Here is a 23,923-nt window from a genome sequence, read left to right on the forward strand (position 1 = left end):
GGGGAAATCTTGTCTCTTCTGAACTGAATAGCAATGTAATGGCAACAGAATTTCGCCTGCATGTTTGAAGTCAATATTGTGGATTCTTCTTTTTTTTTACAGCTTACTACAGATAACTTGTAGATCTACATCTTAATTTGTCTTCATCTTTTAAATAGTTTCTTCTTGCATTACCACATATAAGAAGACGCCACCTCCAGTGCCGCCAAGAACTACCACCAAACCTTTCATCTCCATCACTGCCCAGAGCAGCACGGAATCTGCCCAAGATGCCTACATGGATGGACATGGACAAAGGGGAGATATAATAAGTCAGTCCGGACTTAGCAACTCCACAGAGAGTTTGGACAGTATGAAGGCCCTGACAGCGGCCATTGAGGCAGCGAATGCACAGATCCATGGACCTGCAAGCCAGCATATGGGCAACAACACTGCTACTGTCACCACCACCACCACTGTGGCCACTGTTACTGCAGATGACAGAAAACGGGATCACTTCAAGAAAAACAGATGTCTGTCCATTGGAATACAGGTATAAATAAAGCATGGAGACTAAGTCACAGATAAGCACCTTAACTGACATTGAGAGTTATTTTTATCTGAAATAGCTCAGCTACTTATCCCTTTGTTTTGGCTGTTTCCAATTCTGCTTTAGATAGCTCAAATGGCAATTAGAATCCCTTTATGCTCCTCAAGTTTCATTAATTAATCTGAAATATATCAGATGTAAGGAACTGGTGCGACTTCTGGCTGTTTGATATATTCGGCTTATTTGAATTAGCACACAGAAGCCTAAACCTCTGATTCATAACCCAGCAGGAGTCAGGAAAGCATGAATGAAATCACTGGAAGAGAATGTGTAAAACAATGATTTACACTGCACTATCACCAGAGAGATCTTTTCAGCTAGTATAGCTGAATTGTCCCTGCTTATTCATGCATCACATAACAACTGTTACCCACTTGAATGCAGCAGCATTGTTCTATTTAGCTGTTAAATAAGCAGGGAGGGTACAAGGGGTCAGATCTGTCTGATTCACCCATGTTTAAAATAAATTAAACTTATAGGCTAGCATTCTCTCTGAGGTGGCAAGCTTTCATGTGGGATGCAAGTTTCACCTGGGAGTGCTTTGAGACAAGAAACTCTGCCCCTGTAAAATCTAAGATGGTACTGTTGTGGTACGGCACAGTCCTTTCACATATTGTTTGCTGCACATTTGAATCAACTCAATTTAGGATCTACACACATTGTTGTGTTGATTCACACTCGTATTCCAAGTACATTTGTAACGTATTAACCATGGAGGCACAAACAGTGCATTCAATTTCAGGGAACTCCCATAATCTTCATAATATTATTGAAGTCATTTGATTTTAAGCTTTTGCTATGAACTCTTGTGAAATCTCTGTTAAGATTTAGTCAAGACACACATGAACTAATGCAAGAAACTAATTGTTATATCTTCTGAAAATACTGTTGGACAATTTTAAGAAAAGCTACCCCAAAAATGTATACATTTCAACCAATCTGATGGGGAGAAATCTTGAAACGAAATTGAAATGAATTTTTAAACTGGAAAAAGTATCACAATGCTGATGTATACATAATGCCATTAATTCTAAGTATATTTGTCCATTCTTTTAGGTTGATGGAGAGGAATCCTCTAGCTCAAGTGAAACCAGAGCAAGCAGTAAGTTCCAATCCATAGGTGTTCAAGTAGAGGAAGAGAAGTGGTAAGCAAGTATTGATTTGATATTCTCAAGTCCTTTATATCTGTGCTAGACAATAATATTGGTAGTGGGGGACAATCTAATGCTGACACTGAGTAGACACTAGTCCCACCTGTGTTCTTCCCCTCCACACATCAACACACAAGCCCACAGAGAGTCCTCAACCACACTTGCTTAGGAGGATGGATCATGCCCTTCATTTTTAAAACAACCTTCCTGACATAGACAGTACCTATCCTTGGCACAAACCAGTGAGGTGGTCTTGTGGTGAAGTAAAGGAATGATGGAGGCTCAGTGCTACTCTTCCTAAGCACAAAAGATTTGTTCTTAAATCAAGCAGTATGATGTCTGTTGTCCCACATATTCTCTGAATAACTATTTATAATGTCTTAAAAAATAAATTCAAGAGGTGAGCATTACTTTGGGGGTCCTCTAGAGCCATTGCTTTCATAAAATCTCTTGAGCTGTGATTTCAGATACCTGGGTGATAAATGGGAAGCTACTGCCATTGTTGAGCAGAGAGGTAAAACTGTAACCCATCAGGTACACCCAGAAGGGAATTGACTGATGAAGGAGGGCTTCTGAATTGTCAGAAAATGAACTCCTTCATCACACAAACGGCTTATCATAGCCATTTAGGTGTCTCATGCATTTTGTTAAGAGAGCAGAATGAATTTAAATAGCTGTCTCTTAAAGGAATAGACGTGTAAATAGTGTGTATTTTCCTTACCCAAATCAAATACATTTAGGCAGATACAAAGCAAAGCTATATCAGACTAATATTTTAACAAATCTGTTAGAGTTGCTTAATGCTTCATTATTGATTGATTAAGTGCCATCAAGTCAGTGTCAAGTAGGGATGTGAGAACTGGTTTGGGGGGTTGGTTCGATGGTTATGGGGTTCTGAGTTCTGAACACACACACACCCCGGTTCCATCCGGATTGGGACTGAACCACCTCACATGTTTGCGATGTTTAAAAACAATGTTTAAAAAACCTTTTAGCCCTTTGTGGGGTCTTTATCTAGGCTGTGAGGGGTCTGTGAAGGTTCCCCTCCCCCCTCCGGCCTCCGTCATCATTGCTACGGCCCGTCCGGCCACTTTGTCTGGCCCATTCGGGCTTCCGTCTATTGGCGCGGCAGACCATTTGGACACTGCTGTGCATGCACAAAAGGCCTCTGTGAGGCCTGGCATGGCCTATGGCTTCACAGAGGCCATTTGCGCATGATCGGAGGCCATTTTTTGGGCTGCCGCACATGCACAAATGGCCTCTGTGAGGCCCTGGGCAATGCCAGGCCTTGCAAAGGCCATTTGCACATCTGCCAGACAAAGTGGCAATATGGGCCGCACTGGTGATGACAGAGGCCAGCAGGGGGAGGGGTACCTTCACAGAGCGCCCCCCCCATGGCTTAGAAAAAGCCTCCCGAAGGGGCTAAAAGGTTAAAAATATATAAATTTTTAAAACATTAGTGAACCCCTCCAGACCAGACCGAACCTGGGGGGGGGGTGGGCTTCGAGGGAGTGCGGAACTGAATTGGGCTGGTCAGGTTCTAGTCCAGTTTGGACTTGAACCAAACCGGGCCAGCCGGTTCCATGCACACCCCTAGTATCAACTCTTAGCGACCACATAGATGATCTGTCATAAGAACATAAGAACAGCCCTGCTGGATCAGGCCCAAGGCCCATCTAGTCCAGCATCCTGTTTCGCACAGTGGCCCACCAGATGCCGCTGGAAGCCACAGACAGGAGTTGAGGGCATGCCCTCTCTCCTGCTGTTACTCCCCCGCAACTGGTACTCAGAGGCATCCTGCGTTTGAGGCTGGAGGTGGCCTGTAGCCCTCCAACTTTTTTTTCTAGAATGAAACACAATACCTTCAACTTGTCCTTTAAGGTCTCTCAGTGGTGCCTTCATTGCTCTCGTAATAGAGTCCATCCACCTAGCTGCTGGTCATCCTCTTCTTCTCTTTCCTATGGCTGTCCATAGTATCCTTAAAGTTCGTCTCCTGCACCAAACTTCAAAAGCGTCAATGCTTTTTCTATCTTGCTTCTTCAAAGTCCAACTTTCGCATCCATGGAGTGTTACAGGGAAAACCATGGTCCGATCTTTGTAGGTGTAGAAACGTCACAGCAGCTAAATTTAAGAGAGCCAGCGTGGTGTAGTGGCTAGAGTGCTGGACTAGGACTGGGGAGACCTGAGTTCAAATATGTATTATTTACATATAAATGTAAGTAATAGAGAGAGAAAAAAGAAACAGAGGGTTTAATACTGGCTGCACAAGAACAAGCACTAAGAACAAATGCAATAAGAGCAAAAGTTGAAAAATCAACAACAAACAGCAAGTGCCGCCTTTGTAAAGAAGCAGATGAAACAGTGGACCACCTAATCAGCTGTTGTAAAAAGATCGCACAGACTGACTACAAACAAAGGCATGACAAGGTAGCAGGGATGATACACTGGAACATCTGCAAAAAATACAAGCTACCTGTAGCCAAAAATTGGTGGGACCATAAAACTGAAAAAGTTGTCGAAAATGAAGATGCAAAAATATTATGGGACTTCCGACTACAAACAGACAAACATCTGCCACACAATACACCGATATAACTGTAGTCGAGAAGAAAGAAAAAACAAGTTAAAATAACTGACATAGCAATAGCAGGGGATAGCAGAATAGAAGAAAAAGAAATAGAAAAAATCACAAAAAAAATCACAAATTGAAATTGAAAAGCTGTGGCAGAAAAAGACCAAAATAATCCCAGTGGTGATTGGCACCCTAGGTGCAATTCCAAAACAACTTGAAGAGCACCTCAACACCATAAGGGCCACAGAAATCACCATCAGCCAATTACAGAAAGCAACATTACTAGAAACAGCCTATATTCTGCGACGATATTTATAATAATAACAACAACAACACTGATAATAAAATTCAGTCATCCCAGGTCCATGGGAAGGACTCAATGTCTGGATAAAACAAACCAGTCAATAACAACAACAATAATAACAATAACAATAAATATCCTTTCCAAGGCCTTCATTGCAACCCTCCCAAGTGCTAGTCTGTGGCATATTTCTTGACTGCTGGATCCTTTACTGTTGACGGTCAATCCTAAAAGGCAGAAGCTATCCTTCTGCCAGTGTGGTATAGTGGTTAGAGTGCTGGACTAGGACCAGGGAGACCCGAGTTCAAATCCCCATTCAGCCATAATACTTGCTGGGTGACTCTGGGCCAGTCACTTCTCTCTCAGCCTAACATACTTCACAGGGTTGTTGTGATGATAAACTTAAGTATGTAGTACACCGCTCTGAGCTCCTTGGAGGAAGAGTGAGATATAAAATGTAAATAATAATAATAATAATAATAATATCCACCACTTCAATGTCTTCATTGTCAATTCTGAGGCTTTTTGCTGTACCCGTTGTCATTAGTTTAGTCTTCTTTACATTTAGTTGTAGTCCCATTTTTCCCCTGTGGTCCTTGACTTTCATTACTAGAGCTTGCAGATCATCCACATTCTCAGCTATCAGAGTAGTGTCATCACCATAGCACAGGCACTACATCAACAGTCATTCCATTTTGTCTATCCATGTGGTTTTCTTGGTAAAATACAGGAGTGGTTTACCATTGCCTTCTCCTGCGCATTATGAAATGATGCCTTTGTCATTGTCACTGAAGTGATCATTCACCTCCAGCACCTTCCTATATCGCTGCTGCCCAATATAGGTGCCTGCTTGCTTTAGCTGGGCAACTGGGATGACCTTTACGCTTTGGGTGACCCTACTTGGAGTATACCTCCAGACGTACTTCACTCATCCCTCCCAGGAACACACACACACACACACACACACCACGATGAGGCAGCATAGCAGGACTTGGGGGGCAGGCTTCATTATAGATATATATTAATCTGATAGTTCATCACTATGCACCACGGGCATAATTTAAGCTAGAGCTTCATTCTGGAACTTGCTTTCAGTATTAGGATTCTGCCCTGGAACTTGTATAGAAAAACCTCTTCCTCCCCACTGAGTAACTAAAAGGTAAAGGTAAAGTGTGCTGTCGAGTTGGTGTCGACTCCTGGCGACCACAGAGCCCTGTGGTTGTCTTTCGTGGAATACAGGAGAGGTTTACCATTGCCGTCTCCTGTGCAGTATGAGATCATGCCTTTCAGCATCTTCCTAAATCGCTGCTGCCCAATATAGGTGTTTCCCATAGTCTGGGAAACATACTAGCAGGGATTCAAACCATCAACCTCTGGCTTGCTAGTCAAGTCATTTCCCTGCTGCGCCATTAGGGGGCTAACTAAACCCAGCCTTCAAAACCAGGGATGTGCATGAATGGTTCAAAGCGAACTGGTCCACCGAAAAACTGGTCCACCGAAAACCAGGCCAGTCTGAGCAGTTTGATCACAAACTGGACTGCCTTTCAGGACCAAGCCCCTTGAGGGGCCTGATCCGAGACTGAACCAAACCTGGTCCAAAGCTGTGGCGAAAGGGGTGAGGGTGATGCCAGTGGGAGGGCAATAAGAGGCATCTTTCAAAGTATACGAGAAGGTCCTTACCAGGACTAAACCTCCCTGGAGCAGCAGGGCTCCCCCCAGCAGCCTGCACAGCTTCTTGAGATCTCCCTCCCAGAGACCTTGCTCAGAAGCAGGGAGAGTCCAGCTCAGGTGCTTGCCAAAGATCAGGGCTGGTTTGGGGTCCAGAAAGAAGTGGGGCTCCTGGCTTCTATATAAACCTGACACGTTAGGCAATGCCTGATTTGTCCTTTTAATTTCAATAGGATGACTAATGGGTCCTTTTAATTTCATTGGGACTACTTTGAGTAGTTTTCCTTATCAGCTGATATAACTCCACATCAGTATTCCCTCTAAGGCATGCACATGTGTGCATGCTCACACGTTTTTTGATGTCCGTTCAGTTAATTTTATATTCCACTCAGGTTGAATCAGGAAAGCCCCACTCTGAATGCATGTGCACATACACTGCCTTTATACTGCAGCCCAGAAAAAAAATCTTTCTGCTCATAGATTAGAAAAATTAGAGAATACTGCTCCACATACCTATTTTTGAGATATAACTTAGTTTATATGAGTTGACTTTCTTCTTTTAATTTTCATATACTGAAGGGTGCCCCTTTTGGATAGTAAAATCCAAAAGTAATTTTCTCACCTCATATTGATCTTTTCATTTCAACAATAACATAACCATCCTAAGTTTGGTTTTAGGCCTCTTTTATCCAGGGGAGGGTACTGCTTTCCTCCCTCCATAATCCGTCATCCTTTGCAGAAGTTAATAAAAAGAAACAAGCTTCCAGAGGAATGGGTAAGAAGATCACAGCAAGCTCTCTTAGCAGTGAAAAAGAGACACTTTAAAAGGCAATGGGACAATGACCTTCACCCCTTGGACAATGGAGAACATTTGTTTCTTTTTTTATGTGAAATCTGCTTTGAGAACTTTTTGTTTTAAAGTAGTATATACATATTGATGATGATGATGATGATGATGATGATGATACACCCCCAGTGAGGCACTACCTTGGCGTGGTTGTGGGGCTTGCGTGCTCTGAGGAAGGTGAGAGCTATGCCAGAGGTCCAGCCATTCTGGACAGGTCTCACCAGAGGAGCCAGACGAAGAGTGCCTCTCCCATCAACAATATGGTGAGACGTAACTTTAATAAATCTATACCTGTTCGGTCGTTGCCTGGGTCAAAAAGGACTGCGCCAGGTGCTGGAGTCCCTGAACATCTGGTGGCAAGTGGGCTACAGGACTCAGGATATTCAGTTGAGCAACCAGGGCTGGAGACTGCAGGGTTACTGGAAGAAACGTTGCTTAACCGGAAAAATATATGAAAAATGCCAACAAGGAAATAATGATCTGCTATTACAAGTCTAGTCCAACTAGAAGAGGTTATTTAAAAAGAATGTACCAAATTTGGAAAGAGAAGCATCCAGATACAGAAATAACAGAACAAAGGCTAGCAGACCAGAGAAGATTCATAATAAGAAATAAAGTATTCACAGGAGTTGAGCTGGAAGAACTGCAAAGAGCAACACAGGCTCAAGATATGGAAGAAGAATTACCACCAACTGAAGAAGTTGCTAAGGCGCAGGTGGAAGAGGTGTTGGAAATAGAGGATGCCACTGTTGCTGAACTGTTTCAAAATCAAAACCAGGCAACCTCCCCTTTACTTTCACCTCAAAAACCCAAATGCCGTTTAACAGAAAAGCAACAAGAACTAAAGCAAAAAATAACTGAACACATGAACCAAACAACCACCAGGGTTCGACTTCCAGCTCTAAAAACAGTTGCCAAAAAAAGAACTTGCTCAGGCATTAAAAGATGTCAATGCTGCACTTGCAGAAATAACAACCAATAATTTGCAAGAAACAAACCAACTAATGTACAGTGCAGCAACAATAACAACACAAGAGCTCGGATATAAGATCAGTGGACCTGTAAAAAAAGAAAGTAGTACATCACCTAAATGGAAGATTAAATTCGAAAATAAAATCACCAGGCTTAGATCGGATACTAGTAAATGGAAAGATATGAAAGACAAGAAGCTGAAGAATGAAAACACCAAACAGTATCTGATCCAAAAATACCACCTCGATTCAAGGAAAATTAGAGAAGTCCTGGAAATAATAAAGCAGCAAATAACAGCAGTGTCAAAGAAGATTAGCAGATACGAAGCCAGAATTATACAACACAGGCAGAATCTCCAATTCCAGTTGAATCAGAGACGTTTCTACCAAAGCATAGAAGGAGAAACTGCAAGAAACCTAGAAACCCCAAATAAAGAAGAAACAGTGCAATTTTGGGGGAAACTATGGGACAATCCAATAGATTACAATAAAAAAGCAGGCTGGATGAAAAATGTTGAAAAATGTAACCAACAAATGCAAGATCTAATAATAAGACCAGAATTAATAAGTGAAAGAGCAAAGAAAATTTAAAATTGGACTGTACCAGGCGAAGATGAACGACATGGCTTTTGGCTTAAACACCTAACAAGCCTTCATAAACAACTATCAAAACAGTTCAATCACATTTTGCAAGGAGGTGATATTGAACAATGGCTAAGAACTGGGAAAACTCATCTCATCATGAAAGACCCAGCAAAAAGTGCAGTTCCAAGTAATTATAGACCGATAACTTGCCTGCCAACCATGTTCAAATTGTTAACTGGAATAATAGCAGATGAAGTAATGCAACACTTATTAACTAATAAGCAGCTTCCAGTAGAACAGAAAGGAAATTGCCCGAACACCAGAGGAACAAAAGACCAGCTGCTGATTGACAAAATGATTTTAGAAAATTGCAAGAGAAGAAAAACCAATCTAAGTGTTGCATGGATTGACTACAAGAAAGCCTTCGACTCATTGCCTCACACATGGATACTAAAATGTTTAGAAACAACTGGTGTCAGCAAAAACATTCAGATATTTATTTAAAAAGCAATGAGCATGTGGAGTACACAGTTAACAATCAATGGCGAGACACTTGGACAGGTTAGCATTAGAAGAGGTATTTTTCAAGGGGACTCACTATCCCCTCTGTTGTTTGTAATTGCCATGACTCCACTTTCACAAATACTCAACAGAACAGGCCTCGGATACCAAACATCTAAAACATCAAGTAAAATCAACCATCTGCTGTACATGGACGGTCTGAAGTTGTATGGAAATTCCCAGTCAGAAATCGAATCACTGCTAAACACTGTCCGGATATTCAGTAGCGATATAGCAATGGAGTTTGGACTAGACAAGTGTGCTGCATTCATAATGAACAGAGGAAAAATAAGAAAAACAGAAGGAATAGAACTGCCCAATGGAAGCAACATCAAGAACCTGGAAGAGAAAGAACATTACAATTACTTGGACAATGAGGGAGTGAAAGGGATTAGTAAGGAGGATATGGAGGTTGCAGAGAAGCTGAATGAGTTCTTTGCATCTGTCTTCATGGCAGAGGATACTGAGCATATACCTGTTCCTGAACCAGGCTTTTTAGGGATGGAGGCTAGAGAGCTGAGTCAGATAGAAGTGATAAGGAATGATGTTCTAAACTGTCTGGAAAAACTGAAAGCTAACAAATCACCAGGGCCGGATGGCATCCATCCAAGTGTCCTCAAAGAACTCTAATGTGAAATTGCCGACCTCCTTGCTAAAATATTTAACTTATCCCTGAAATCGGGCTCTGTACCAGAGGACTGGAGATTAGCAAATGTAACACCGATTTTCAAGAAGGGATCCAGGGGCGATCTGGGAAATTACAGACCAGTTAGCCTAACGTCCGTTCCAGGCAAATTGATGGACTTGATGTCTGGATAAAACAAACCAGTCAATAACACCTGTCTGACTGTGTGAATAATAATAATAATAATAATAATAATAATAATAATAATATTGTTCAAAATAAAATATTTTGGGAAGGTCAGGGAGGAAGTGCTGGCTATTGTTGCATGATGACCTGCATGGAATTATAAGTCAGTCTTCATATTCTGCTTTTTTAAAGCTGCTGGCTCCTTGTTCCATTTTGCATTTCCTTATGTTTATTATCTATCTATCTATCTATCTATCTATCTATCTATCTATCTATCTATAATATTTTTATACTGCCTAATATGTACATCTCTAGGTGGTATAAAAAATTTAAAATATTTAAAAGTTGGCACAGATTAAAATACACAACACAATAAAAACAATAGCATAAAACAGTTATTAGAAGAAATTATTAAAATTAATTCTAATTAAAATCCTGAGAGAACAGGAGAGTCTTGAGGTTCTTCCTGAAAACAAACAGAGAAGGAGATGCTCTTATTTAAGCAGGGAGCATATTCCAAAGCCCTGGGGCAGCCACAGAGAAAGCCTGGTCCTGGGTCTTCAACAAATGAGCTGGTGGCAACCGTAACCAGACCTCTCCAGAAGATCATAACAAGTGGCAGGGTTTATGACAAAGGAGGCGTTCTCTTAAATAGCCCAGACCCAAGCTGTTAATGGCTTTATTGGTAATAACTAGCACTTTTTAACTTATTTTTAAAATGGTTAAATGTAAGAAGAAAAAATGAACTTTTAAAAAAGGCTTTGATTTTTAAAATATGTTAATCTTCCAGTGACATACATTTTACATCGTTTACTGCTAATACCTCTCAGTCTTCCAGAATATGACCTAGATTTTACCTTATAACCTGTTACCGAGTTGCTGAAACTTATAACTCTGCAATCTGAGATCATTAGATGATAAATTGTAGTGGATGCAAATAATTTATCTGGAAAGCAAAGACTTGATATCAAGTTGCTGTAGTTCTTGTTATGTGTTCTGGGGCATATGGAATCTTTTTGAGAATGTGGACAATTTAACAATATTTTAGAACTCAAATATAATATCTAAGGACTGTATCCAAACCTTCTGTGGAGTGCTGCTCCCTCAACAAAAATTAGTTCCACTTGCAGAAGGAGAGTTGCAATTCCACAAGTCTCCTTCTGAAAGCAGAAGGATTTTCCAGTGATGAAGTGCCACTCTACAAAAGGTTAGAATACAACCCTCAGTTAAAACAACCAAAAAAGGACTATGTTGTGAAGGGTAAGATATGTTATGAGCAGCAGGTACCATATTTTGGTAGGGTCATTTTCTGTGGAACCCTAAGTACGAGGGTTGTGCTTTAGCATGGCCACAACCAAATAATGCCTGCCACCTCCTCAAAACTGTTATCACTTTCACTCATGTGTGTTTGTTACACACGTGTGCCTATGCCATTGGACTGATCTGAAGGAATGTTGCTCAAAATTGAAACTGCAAGTGTGGATAACAGATGGACCAAAATCTGGACACAGTTAAGCGCCAATATTTGCATATCCCAGAGGACCAGAGACAAGGCTTTTGAAAAAAGGAAACAAGGTTTATTTGTAAAACAGAGGCAAAATGAAAACAATGGTATTTGGCAACCTTGATATAATTATTGCACAGGGAGCGAAGGCAGCCTGTGAAGGCTATAATAGTCTGGTGGGCACTGGAGGAAAGAGAGGTGAAGGGAAACCGGGGCGTAGCTATAATTGAGCGAAAGGGTTCAAAGAACACGGGCCCCCAGCTCCTGAGGGCCCTCCAGCTCCACCCCTCCCTATTTTCTTCATTATCCCCCTCACTCTGGGGGGCCGCCAGAAAGAGGGATGAACACAGGCCCCCTCTCCCCTAGCTACGCCCCTGAAGGGAAAGCAAAGAAATAGAGGAAAAGAGAGATAATTAGGAGCAGTATGGTACCTGTCTGTATCTGCTGATTCATGCATAATGCCAAAAAGGATGACCTTCACTTGGGAAGATTTTGGGTCCCATTGCAAAGGTATTGGCACAGTGGTGGCAAGGCGAGGCAGCAAGGTCTGCAGCACAATAAGTGCTCACAGCTAGCAAAGGGGAGCACTGGGTTTCCCAGGGACTCAGGAACAGGGGTTAGATCACAGCAAGCCCACACCCAGGGAATGGCCCAGCCTCAAAGGCTCTAAGATTTGACTTGAGAGTCTAGTGGCTTCTAGGCAGTCAGGCATGGGGATGGTCCTGTGGCAAGCGTGAGTTGCTTGAGTAACTCAAAGCGGGCTTGTGTGTGGACACAAGCCCGCTTTGAGCTACTCAAGCAACTCACCGTCTCTGGTTTCCAAGAACATCCAGATCAATACAGTGTGGGTCTCCCCACAACAGGCCAATGCTCAAGGATAGTGATTTCAGCTCATGCAGTCCAGTGTTGCATCGTAGGACTCTGAGGTCCAGTGATTTTGCTCAGGGGAAAAGGTTTGAGCACACAGTGGGTGCTCAGTCAATTAAGCTCTTTGGTAGTAAGTGGTAGCTTTGGCTGCCAAACTCCCATAACAACAGCAGCCTCACAACAGGCCACAAAAAGCCACACACTAAGGTTCAAAAGCAGTGAACCTCAAGGGGATTTCCAGGGCTTGGAGGACTGTGTGAGTGAAAGAGCTTGGAGGACTGTGTGAAAAGGACTGGGCTTGGAGAGGGTGTGAGTATGGTCAGAAGAAGTGAATATGGTTCAGAAGAAGCACAGAACAAAAAAGCACTATTGTGCCAAATTCTCACAATTACAGTATTCTAGGACTTGGACTTGATTGCATTCTGGGCTTGTGTTATCTGTTTCTCAAGGAACTCTTTAGCTTTAAAGACTCTCTTGCTATGACAAGAACTCTGGCTTCATTAAGAATTTACAGGATCAGGGGGCGGGGGTTGCATCAACTTTTGCTAGGCAGCTTTTCGTACTGGTTTTGCAGTGGCGTAACACTGCTGTTTGGTTCAAATAGAAGCCAGATTTCCCTCCTGACACCAAATGCCTCTCCATGCTCTGCTTCCTTTGCTTCTGCTGCAAGCCAGAGTTTCCCCCAAAAAGAGGGTCAAATGGGCTGCCTGGTAACAGAACCCATGGGGAAAATGCTTGAAAGGACTATCCCTCCCAGTCTTCCCCACTGTGCTCCTCACATCATCCCAGTAATCACTGGGGGTGCTATGGACCTCTACTTTCTGTAAAGTAGGGACAGTACTGCATGACGACGGGTGCACTGCAAGTGGCCATCTCTGCATGGTTCCAAGGAGGTGGTGCAAATTATTTGGCTTCAGCCTCACCAAAGCACAGCCCTTGCTAAGTACCTCACATCTGCTTTGACATAATCTTCTATATATTTATTTCTCTAAGACGTACCCGTGGCTAATACCTTGCATGGCAGCTTTCACAAGAGTTTGTGAGCAGCTGCTGATTAGCCACAGGGACAGGGGAGAAAATGGCAATGGCAGTGCTGGCTGGCCGGGGGGGGGGGGGACGGTGGTGGACGCCGACCAGCAGAGAGCAAGCAGTGGCCAGCAGGGGGCAGTGGCCAGAGGGCAAGCGGCCACCAGTTGGAGGCAGCCACAGAGGGCAAGTGGTGGCCAGGCCAGCTGGCCGCGGATGGCAAATGAGCTGGTTGGGGAGGGAAGAACAAACTGGGGCTGGGGGGGGGGAGATCAAAATGGGCCTGATGGAGGGGAGAGACAGGGAGAACTAGGGGTGCAGATGCTCTGCACCAGGTCAGCTAGTTTTATTTAATTCTTCAATTTATATTCTGTCTTGCAGTCTTACTAAACACAAGGCAGCTTCTCAATGGATGGCATACAAGCAATAGTTTAATTTCAGTGGGACATATTTACATTTAGTTGTGCTTAGAATCATAGCATGGCACCCCAGTCCTGAACACATTTGATTGGAAGTTCCATGAGTTCCTGAAATATTTACTTCCAAATATCTATTCTTAGTGTTCCAACCTTACAGCATGTTTCCCAAAAGTATGTCTCATTGATTTCAGTGCACTTACTGGTAGGCATGCTTATGGTTGCAGCATGACTCCTTGTTTGTCAGTAGTAAGCTATACAAAGGGAGTGTTAAGGAAGTCAGAATTAGGTCACTGCCTACCTGAAGAGACTAAAGCATTTTCTGTTAGAAAATTGCTTTGCTGTATCTTTAGCTGAGCCTTTCATTTATATCAAATGAAGAGTTGTAGATATCTCAGCAGCTTGCAAATCTTTCACCAACTAAAATTGCTTCAATAAGAAGTATTGCATTACCTGTTTTGTCTCTCCCATTCTCTGGGAATCGTCCGGCAACAACCGTCTGTTTTAAACTGGAACGAAGCAAGCTGAAATCATCACCAATGCCACTGCCACTTACCATCTGTAAGCAGTACCACTTAGTTCAGCTAAAATTTGTTTGTTTCAGCCAAAAGCCATTAAAAGTTCATATAAATTTTGTATACAAATAAAATTTCAAGGCAAGACAATAAACAGTGTATAACGAATGCAATCAAAACCATCTGTAAGTTGCTCAGCACCTGTTGTGCAAAAGAAAATCTCCTTTCATGAAAAATGTAAACAAGGTTCTTGAGAGGGGCACAAAAGAAGCGGCAGAGAGATGAATACATGCAAATAAACCTGCTGTTGCTGTTCAGAACAGACTCTGTATTGTGTTCTGTACTGGTTTAGCCAGTCTATGGTTTCATGATTTTGTGCACCTTAGGCCAGGTAACTGTCATAGTTCTCAGAGGCTGTAATTATTATGCCTTGTGCCTGGAGGGCACATATGAGCACAAAAGCACTGAGGTATAAAGCACCAGGAAGCAAGGAAACAGTATTTAGATCCTGACCCTAAGAACAGTTTATTAACATTTATGAAACTCACCCTCTCCCACACTGCCCTAAGACTGTTGGGTGGGAAATCTTTTTAAATGAAACTTACACACCACTGCTGTTGGTCCTTACAAGCTTGTAAGCAAGATATTCAAAATTTTGAGATACAGGAAAGAGACAAGTTTCTCTCCATTCAGAACAGGCCCACAGCACAGCTTGAGATCCGCCATGCTTTGCACTAGGGGTGTGCATGAACCCAGAATCGTGGTCAGGTTCAAATTCAAATCAAATTTGAATCAAACCATGTGATACCAAACCAGTTCAGACACACCAACCGGCCAGTCCGGCCCATTTGATCGAACCAGTTCGGCAGTTTAGATGTGGCTATACTTGTAATGGGGGATCTTGTGAGGATTCTCCAGATTCCTACCCTTTATGAATAAAAGGGTAGGGATCCTGAGAGGCCTGTAGGGGGCGGTGGCAAGAGAGCTAGTTAAGTGTCTTTCCTGGCCAGCTCCACGACTTGTTAAAGAAGACATTGTGGCATGTGCTTCGCTATTGGCTGCACTGGGGAGGTGAGTGTAGGCCAGGTAAGACACTTCACTACTTCTCTTGCTGCCCCCCTCCTGCCCGCCACTACCCATTCGACATCAAACCGGTCCATCTGAACTGGGATTGATTCAGCTTGATCACAGACCGAACTGCCCTGGGTATTGAACTATTTGTACACACCCCTATTTTGCACAAGCAAACCACGGCTTTGTGCTTTTTTCACCACTTAAAATGATCACCTCAGAACAGAAAGGTGGAATTCACATGCTTAAAAAAATGTATTGTAGCCTGCAGATCTAGGCTCAGGGAAGCAGCAAGATCAGGAATTCCGCCGCCCACCCCCCACAACCCCCTGCATACCATGATACATGGCTGATGGCCTGCATTTGATTTGGTGAAGCACAGGATATGCTGGCTTGGGGTTCTATTACATAAGAGTCTTCATTAAGCACTATATGGACCAACAGAAGTTTGTTGCATTCGGAAAGAACGAAATTTTTTGTATAACTATCGGCCTGTTTCAAATCTTCCCTTTTTAAGCAAGGTGATAGAGCGTATGATGTCTGTGCAGCTGCAAAGGGTCTTGGATGATACAGATTATCTTGACCCTTTTCAATCTGGCTTTTGCTCCGGGTTTGGGACTCAGAGGTGCACTAATCCCCGGACCTTGGGGACCCGGTCCTCCAAGGTCTGGGGGAGCCTCCAAATGGCCGGGGCCAGGGGCCTCCAGTAGCTGAGCCACCCCATGCCCACCCTGCCAAAGCTCCATTTTATTTGTTTAAAAACTCTTACCACAGCCGAGGGGTGGCTGCAGCGGGGAGCGGAGCAGTCCTTCTCCCTTCCCTCCCTCCCCGGCAGCAGTGTGGTGCGAGCAGGAATGACGCTGAGCTCATCCGTTCGGGCCAGCGTCTTGAAGCAACTGCAAGGGGCACCTGCACAGTTTAGAGATTGTCATGGGCTGGCGATAATCTCAACTGCTCAGGTGTGCCTCGCAGTTGCTTTGCTCTGAGCATATTACACCTATTTTGAAAGAGCTGCACTGGCTGCCAATTTGTTTCTGGATCAATTCTAAGTGCTGGTTATTACCTTTAAAGCCCCTAATGGTTTGAGCCCTGGAAACCTGAAATGCCTGCTTCCAAGAATTTCTGCCCACACAACAAGGTCATCAGGGGGGCCGCCGGCCTTTGCTCCATGTGCTGATGTTGGGAGAGGCTAAATTGGCATGCACATGGGACAGGACCTTTTCTGTTGTTGCCCCCAAGCTCTGTAATGCTCTGCCAGCGAATGTCCATTCTTATGACATCTGTCATTTGGCCTCACTACAGGCCTAGGCTAGTAGACCTGCCACAGAGGTGTAGATAACCCTGAAATAAAGCAGAAATTTTGATAACACAGGTATGGAATCCAAACAGTAATCAAAATTCAACAGACAATGCAGTCTGCCAATGATATCCCGATTTATATTGCTTAGTACTCAGTCTCAAAAGGTCAAGAATTGTCTAGGTCAGGGCTGCCCACCCTTGGATCCCCAAATGTTGGACTACAGTCCCCTTCATACCCAGGCACAATGGCTGAACCCCTGGACTCGGTCATCTTAGAAATAGTCAAAGGACTGCTTTTTCCTTGGAGTGTAAATTAACATTAGCAAGAGAATTTTTCATGCATTATGGAGGCCAAGGCAGTGCATCTAGAGACACCTTTCATTGAACTCTCATTGCTTTTAACAGTTTAGTTCTAAAGTGATGTTACATAGATTTCTACTGTGAATTCATACTTCTCTTTAAGGCATATATGTTTACACAAGCCAGAGCCAAAAATAGTCCACCCAGAAAGGTTGTACCACTGTGTTGTTTAAATAAATATAAATGCACACCAAACTAGGTCACTCATTATTATATGTTAAACAGAGCTTGTCTCATATGTGATACCAGTTTGGCTTAAAAATAGGGTGGAAGAGTGTATTGCTCGCAGTTTTAAAATGTAGTGTCGCTACGCTGACACAGCAGCATCTTCCCTCCCTCTAAAAAACCCCAGAGCATTATATTTTAACAACTGAGATTTGATGTTTACCGAAAAGTCAGAATGCATAATTCTAAAATGCACATGTATGCTAAGAAAACAATACCCTTATTTTTCCAACACTGCTGTTCATCTCTGTGTCAGAAAAGGTGATGTGAGAAGCAACCTCTCTCAGGAGCTGATGCATAGATTATGTATTATAGCCTATAGGTAAAAGTGAAAGTGATTGTGAGATGCACAGGAAAAATGTTTTGAGGCATTGCTTATATTTCCCTAATTCGTAGAACATTATTGCCATTACAAAATGATTAATGCTTACTGAATTTTCATGCCTCCTATAGATGCTGGGATTGTGGGAGATGGAAGTATGAATTTGGTACATTAAAAATATTAGGAACATGAAATAAGCATATATTCCTATGCCAGTACTGCAGCTTGTCTGCACACATGGAACTTAGATAACTTACTTTTGCACTACTTAACACTGTGCTTCAAAACATGCAGCAGCATGATATTGTTGGTATCTATGCTGCTAAGAAAAGGGTGGGGAGAATCTTAGGTGGTGTATGTCATCATGGATATTTATTGTGCTGAAAAATTTTGCTGCCAGATGTTCTCCTTGTCTGTTGTAGTACTGGAGAGTAATTCTTCCCCACTCCTCCCTTCTTTACAACACAAAGTATTCCACCTCCTATCTTTTGCTCCTGCAAGATTAGCTTTTGAAGCCTGTCAACACTGATTTTGCAGAAAAAGAATTAGTCACACCTTAAATATTGCAAAGCACTCTTTCGGACAGTTGCCCATTGATTATTGTATATTTTAACCAAAATTAAACCACATCTAGGCAAGCCTAAAATACTTCCCTGTGTTGAGAAAGAAGGGAAGAAACATACTGTGCTTCCATGCCACAGTTCCTCCATACTGTTCCTCTTCCAGATAAAAGTTGCCTTTTTCAGGCAAAATCACTGGTTTGCTTTGTCACTGCCTTCTCTTTGTGCATCTCTGATTTAAAATTAAAGAATAAATTTATTCACCATTATATCCTGGCTGCTGTTGATTTTCTGCACATGTGGGCCTTATGATTTCAGCTATTTTATGGAAGCAAGTTCCACTGAAATAAGTAAGAACTACTTCTGCCTTTAGATAGATTAAGATAATAATGATGTAAGGCAAAATAAAAAGAGGCAAAGCTGATGGTGGTGTTCATGTTTACTCCTATGTGCAGAATCAGGCAAATCACTGAAAACAAAAAGGAAGAACACTCAAAATACAGTACAACACACACACAAAATCTAGCAGTATTTGTTTTTATTGACCTACTATGCCAGCCTACACAGATCTCATGTTAATGGAAGCCTAGTTATGCCAGCCAGAGAGATATTGAGCTTGGCACTCTTGGCTCACCTAAGTGCCAAACCAGATGTGATGGGTGAAACAAGGGGAGACCCATGTTTAGGACTGGGGAAGCATTCCTCTGGAGGAGGTATTCAACTTTCCTTCCATTCCTTTTCCATGTTGTAAATTTGGGGCATTCCCCAGCTCTTATGAACTGAGTGGAGCAGGGAGTCGGGAACAGCATCTGACATACAACAAGAATGAGACTTGCAGGGAGAACCATGAGGAACATCACTGTGACCTGACCCAAATGTAGTCCTGTGTAAGGCCTGATTACAGGACAAGACATTTATAAAGGAATTCTGCACCAGGATCATTAAATCAAGCATCTTCAAAAACTACATGGAAACTTGATCTGGATTACAATAACATTTTAAAAGCAATCTAAATTGCTATTTTAAATTCCCAATTCTGGCAAATCTGTATAGAAATATAAATATTTATTAATTAAAATAATTCTACCCCACCTTTTTGTTAAAACTGTGCTTATACTGCACTGTTTTCACCTCTTTATTTCTGGAATGTATCTGCCTTGTACATCTCTTGTCTAAGCTTTTCATTTTGTTTTCAGTTTCCGCAGGTTCACGCGATCAAACAGTGTCACAACAGCAGTTCAAGCAGACATGGATTTTCATGAGAACTTTGAAATGTCCATGGACCCTCAAGAAGACAATTCATATCCTGGGCAAATATCAAGACAGTATTCTCGAGATGCCAGCACTTCCACAGTTAGCATACAAGGCTCAGGAAACCATTATCATGCATGTGCAGTGGATGATGACTTTGATACAGATTTTGATCCTTCCATTTTACCTCCACCGGATCCCTGGATTGATTCTATAACAGAAGATCCCATTGAGGCTGTTCAAAGGTCAGTGTGTCATAGAGATGGACACTGGTTCCTGAAGCTCCTTCAAGCAGAGAGAGAGCGTATGGAAGGTTGGTGCCGACAGATGGAGAGAGAAGAACAGGAAAACCACCTGCCTGAAGAGAGTAAGTAATTCAAACACCAATATATGTAGAATCCTTTATTTTGCCATTTTTTCATCCACTGAAAGAGCCTGGATGATTAGAAAGTGACTGCTGAAAATACCTCTGAAAAACATTGGGATTCATCTTCTGTGTGTAATTTCTGATTTCACAGAAATTAGATTGTGAAATATTTGGTTTCATAACTAAGCAAAAAATAATCTGAGACAGATTCCAGTGCTCCCAAGACCTGGGTCTACAGACCAGAAATGACGGGTATGTAGTGTAACGCATGAGGAATTTCTTGTGGTTTTTTGAAGTGCAAAGATTAGAATTACTATCTCTTTATAGAAGTAGGTACAAGTTAACTACCTTGTGAAATATAGAACAATTAATATCTAAATAGAAAGCATGTTTGATGTATATGAGATGTTGCCAGAATAACTAATTCCCTGCTAACTAGGCAAAGGGGCACCTTTTAAAAACTGTGATTCTCTTTATGTACTGGCCCTAGCCCATCCCCAGCACAGCATCCCTCCAGTCGCTGCTACTGGTGTCTGTCTTGTGATTCTTTTTAGACCATGAGCCCTTTGGGGACAGGGAACTCAACCATCCCCTGCTAAGTGAGCAAAAAGGCACCATTTTAAAGTGGTGATGCTCTTTATTTAAGAGAGGGAGAGCAACTGGCCCTATCCATCCCAGCACAGCATCCCTCCAGTGGCTGTTGCAGGTGATCTTTTTTAGATCGTGAGCCCTTTGGGGACAGGGAGACATTTTATTTATTTATTTATATCTATGTAAACCTTTTTTTTGAGTTTTCAACCTTTTCGACTTTTGTTGAAAAGCGGTACAGAAATATTTGTCGCATTCTTTTCTTTTTCTTTGTAAACCGCTTTGAACAGTTTTGGTTGAAAAGTGGTATATAAATAATAGTAGTACTACTACTACTTAGAGTCACATCCTGACTACCAAAGCACATGCATCAAAAGGAACTGTAGGGATGTGATTGTGGCCAGCATGTAACTCTCCCAGTCCTTCTACGCACACGCTGTTACATCCAGTGTTATGAAGCCAGTGTGGTGTAGTGGTTAGAGTACTGGACTAGGACCGGGGAGACCTGAGTTCAAATCCCCATTCAGCCATGAAAACTAGCTGGGTGACTCTGGGCCAGTCACTTCTCTCTCAGCCTAACCTATTTCACAGGGTTGTTGTGAAAGAGAAATTCAAGTATGTAGTACACCGCTCTGGGCTCCTTGGAGGAAGAGCGGGATATAAATGTAATAATAATAAGAATAAGAATAAGAATAATAATCCCCACTCTGACCATGCTCCAGAAGTGATCTGGAAGAGATGATCAGCAACATGTTTCTTCTTTCAACGACATGTTACCTCTCTTCCCAATTGCTTCCAGAATGCATGCAGAGCAGGGACATTTCACCCACTGGCACAGCAGTGTGTGCATGGAAGAATGGGGGCAGCTGCCTGTGAACCCCAGTTACATCCCCACAGCCCCTCTTTGTGTGCACTTTTGTACTCAGGATGTGAGTCACTGTTTCCTAGTGCTTGCTGGTAACAAGTATTCTTTTTAGCCCTGTTATGCTATGGCGTCTCAGCTTAGCTTGGAGCTTTCTAGAGGCTACCACTTGTTTGAATTTGTTGAAGGACAGAAAGAAGGCTCATATTTTGTAATAAAAGTATCCATGTAGGGGGTTGGATTAGGGAAATTGTGCTGGGGGGCAGGGATTAAGCCCCTCTAGTCTCCTGCCATTCTATTTCCCTGATCAAAATTTCCCTTTTCTTTGAAGCTGCTATTAGGTCTGCTGGGAAAAGCATATAGGTACCTGTATTGTGCCCCTTTTTGCCCTAGAAGGGTTAATAGCAATTGGGGGGGGGATCAGGAAAATGACAGGGGGGGCAGGGGGAGCCCAGGGCCATTGCCCTGATGCCTGATCCAATTCAGGGACCTCACAGCTGCTTTCAAGTCTTAAAAAAATAACTTGGTAATCTGATCACAGATCTCCTGCATCACAGCTGTTGTCCCAGAGGAATATATTTGTCTGAGAATATTGATGGGCATTTTCAACTTTGGAACACGTATTGGCCAAATTCATACACTTTAGCAGCAGAGCAATTGATTTCGGACATTGCTTCAACTCCATGATTTTCCAGATAGCATTGTTTTGTGGCAAGGAATGTGCTGTTATCATTTCATAGCAGGGGGTCTAAAGTAAAAGTAAAGTTGTGCCCTCCCCTCAAGTCATTGTCGATTCCTGGCAACCATAGGGCCATGTGGTTTTCATTGGTAGAATACAGGAGGGGTTTACCATTGCCATCTCCCGTGCAGTATGAGATGATGCCTTTCAGCATCTTCCTATGTCGCTGCTGCCTGATACAGGTGTTTCCATAGTCTGTGAAACATACCAGTGGGGATTCGAACCAGCAACCTCTTGCTCCCTAGGCAAGTTACTTCCCTGCTGCACCATTTTCAGCTACCACAGTCATTCCTGAAAAATTCACTTTTTCCTTGCATTCACACCACAATATTAAGTTGTAGGGGAAATGAGATTTCCTCCCACACACCTCGTTGCTGTTGTCTGGATCAGGGTTATGTTTATTGGGATATGACAACACAAACTGCTCTTCTTCCTATTTGTGATGTTAAAAATATCCTACAATTTCAGATACACTGATTTTATTTATCTTTCCCCTCCCTCTGCCATTCAACAACAGCATACTTCCTGGATGCAAATAGGGCTGTTTCATCAAAAACATCCTGTAGCAACACATACAATTTCATTTTTTAAATGAATTAATGGATCTCTGTCACACACTACTACTACTATTTATATACTGATTCTGAATGGTACATAAATAGTAGTACATTGAATTACCTACCAAATATGGACATTCATTTTCATTTAGTTTCTTGAAAATGGTTCTACTCTGCCCAGCATTACCAGCAGTTCCTACCTGTGGAAATTTCTAGCCTTTCAGTTTCCATTTCTAAGCCTGTTTTTCATGTACAAAGACACTGGCTGGATAGGATGGGAGTTGTTTTCTGGTAGGACTAGGCCAAGGCAGAAGAGTTAAGACAGAGGTTGCATTCATCCAAACCATCGATAAATGTGCTAGAGGTTTGAGTTTCTGAACTTCTGGAAATGTGAAGGCCCAATTTTGGCTTCCAACCATGGCTCCGTTTTTGCTCCTGAACCTGAATTTGAACCCTCAGTTTGTAGTGAATTTTGCTGCTGAAACCTGAGGTTAGGAGGCACCATTGTGTCATCTAAATTCTGCCGCCCTCCCATAACCTGGGTTTTCATGCACATTCCTCCTGCCACCATAGAGAGTCCAGCTCAGAGCAGCCCATAGATGTGTCAGTTCTAGAGTGGCCGCATTTCTCACTGGCCACCTCTCAGAATTGATGCCCCACCCTCTGCCATCGCCTTGCTCCTCCTCCTGCTGCTTGGCAACAGGAATGCCACATGCCTGCAGTTCCTACATTTAAAGGGATGGAATAACATTGGGGAAAGCATGCTTTAAATAAAAGAAGGTGAATAGACACACATGCAAGGAGCCCTTTCATTCCTGGGGCTCTCAGATGCTATTAATGGAGTGTGGTTTCTTTGGCCTTAATGTACACGAAGGTGCAGGAGAGGGGGAACCAGACTGAGGGACATGCCTGAGAAGCCTGGGGGAAACACCAGTTGCTGGACCACAGAATAGGGATGTGCACGGAACTACGGAGGCGTGGTCCAGCACTGGGGGGAGTGTGGCTTTAAGGGCGGGGGGGTAGTACTTCCCGGACCAGTCCGTGCACACCTCTGCCACAGAATGGCACTGTAACCAACCCACCAGGCTTGCAGACCTATGCAAAGTGGTCCAAGGCACTCCTATCCTTGTGCCAGCTTGCCAACTGGGAAGTTAGCCTTCTCACGAGAGAGCCAATCCACTGGAGAAAACAGAAATACTAATGTGTTTCAGCTCCCCATTTGACTGCACTCTCATGAGGTAAACCTTCCAAATATAATGGGCCCTGCTGTTGTGGGGCTCCCAGCACCACTGGTTAACAATAGAACTCATACTCCGAACAACCCCCCTTCCACCCAAC

The 23,923-nt window shown here is 42.8% G+C and overlaps 1 protein-coding gene across 14 annotated transcripts in view; it reads left to right on the plus strand.

Moving 5' to 3' along the window:
- DLGAP1 (DLG associated protein 1) overlaps positions 1 to 23,923 on the plus strand; it is a 575,006-nt gene that overhangs the window by 520,866 nt on the left and 30,217 nt on the right. For all 14 annotated transcript variants that reach the window (XM_053244145.1, XM_053244135.1, XM_053244134.1 and 11 more), the window contains 3 exons: positions 159 to 532; positions 1,646 to 1,734; positions 19,418 to 19,839. In XM_053244145.1, coding sequence (XP_053100120.1) covers positions 159 to 532; positions 1,646 to 1,734; positions 19,418 to 19,839 — 885 coding nt within the window. The remainder of the gene's footprint in view (positions 1 to 158; positions 533 to 1,645; positions 1,735 to 19,417; positions 19,840 to 23,923) is intronic.

Source organism: Hemicordylus capensis, chromosome 4 (genome assembly GCF_027244095.1).
Source record: "Hemicordylus capensis ecotype Gifberg chromosome 4, rHemCap1.1.pri, whole genome shotgun sequence".
In the NCBI taxonomy this organism is placed as follows: domain Eukaryota; kingdom Metazoa; phylum Chordata; class Lepidosauria; order Squamata; family Cordylidae; genus Hemicordylus; species Hemicordylus capensis.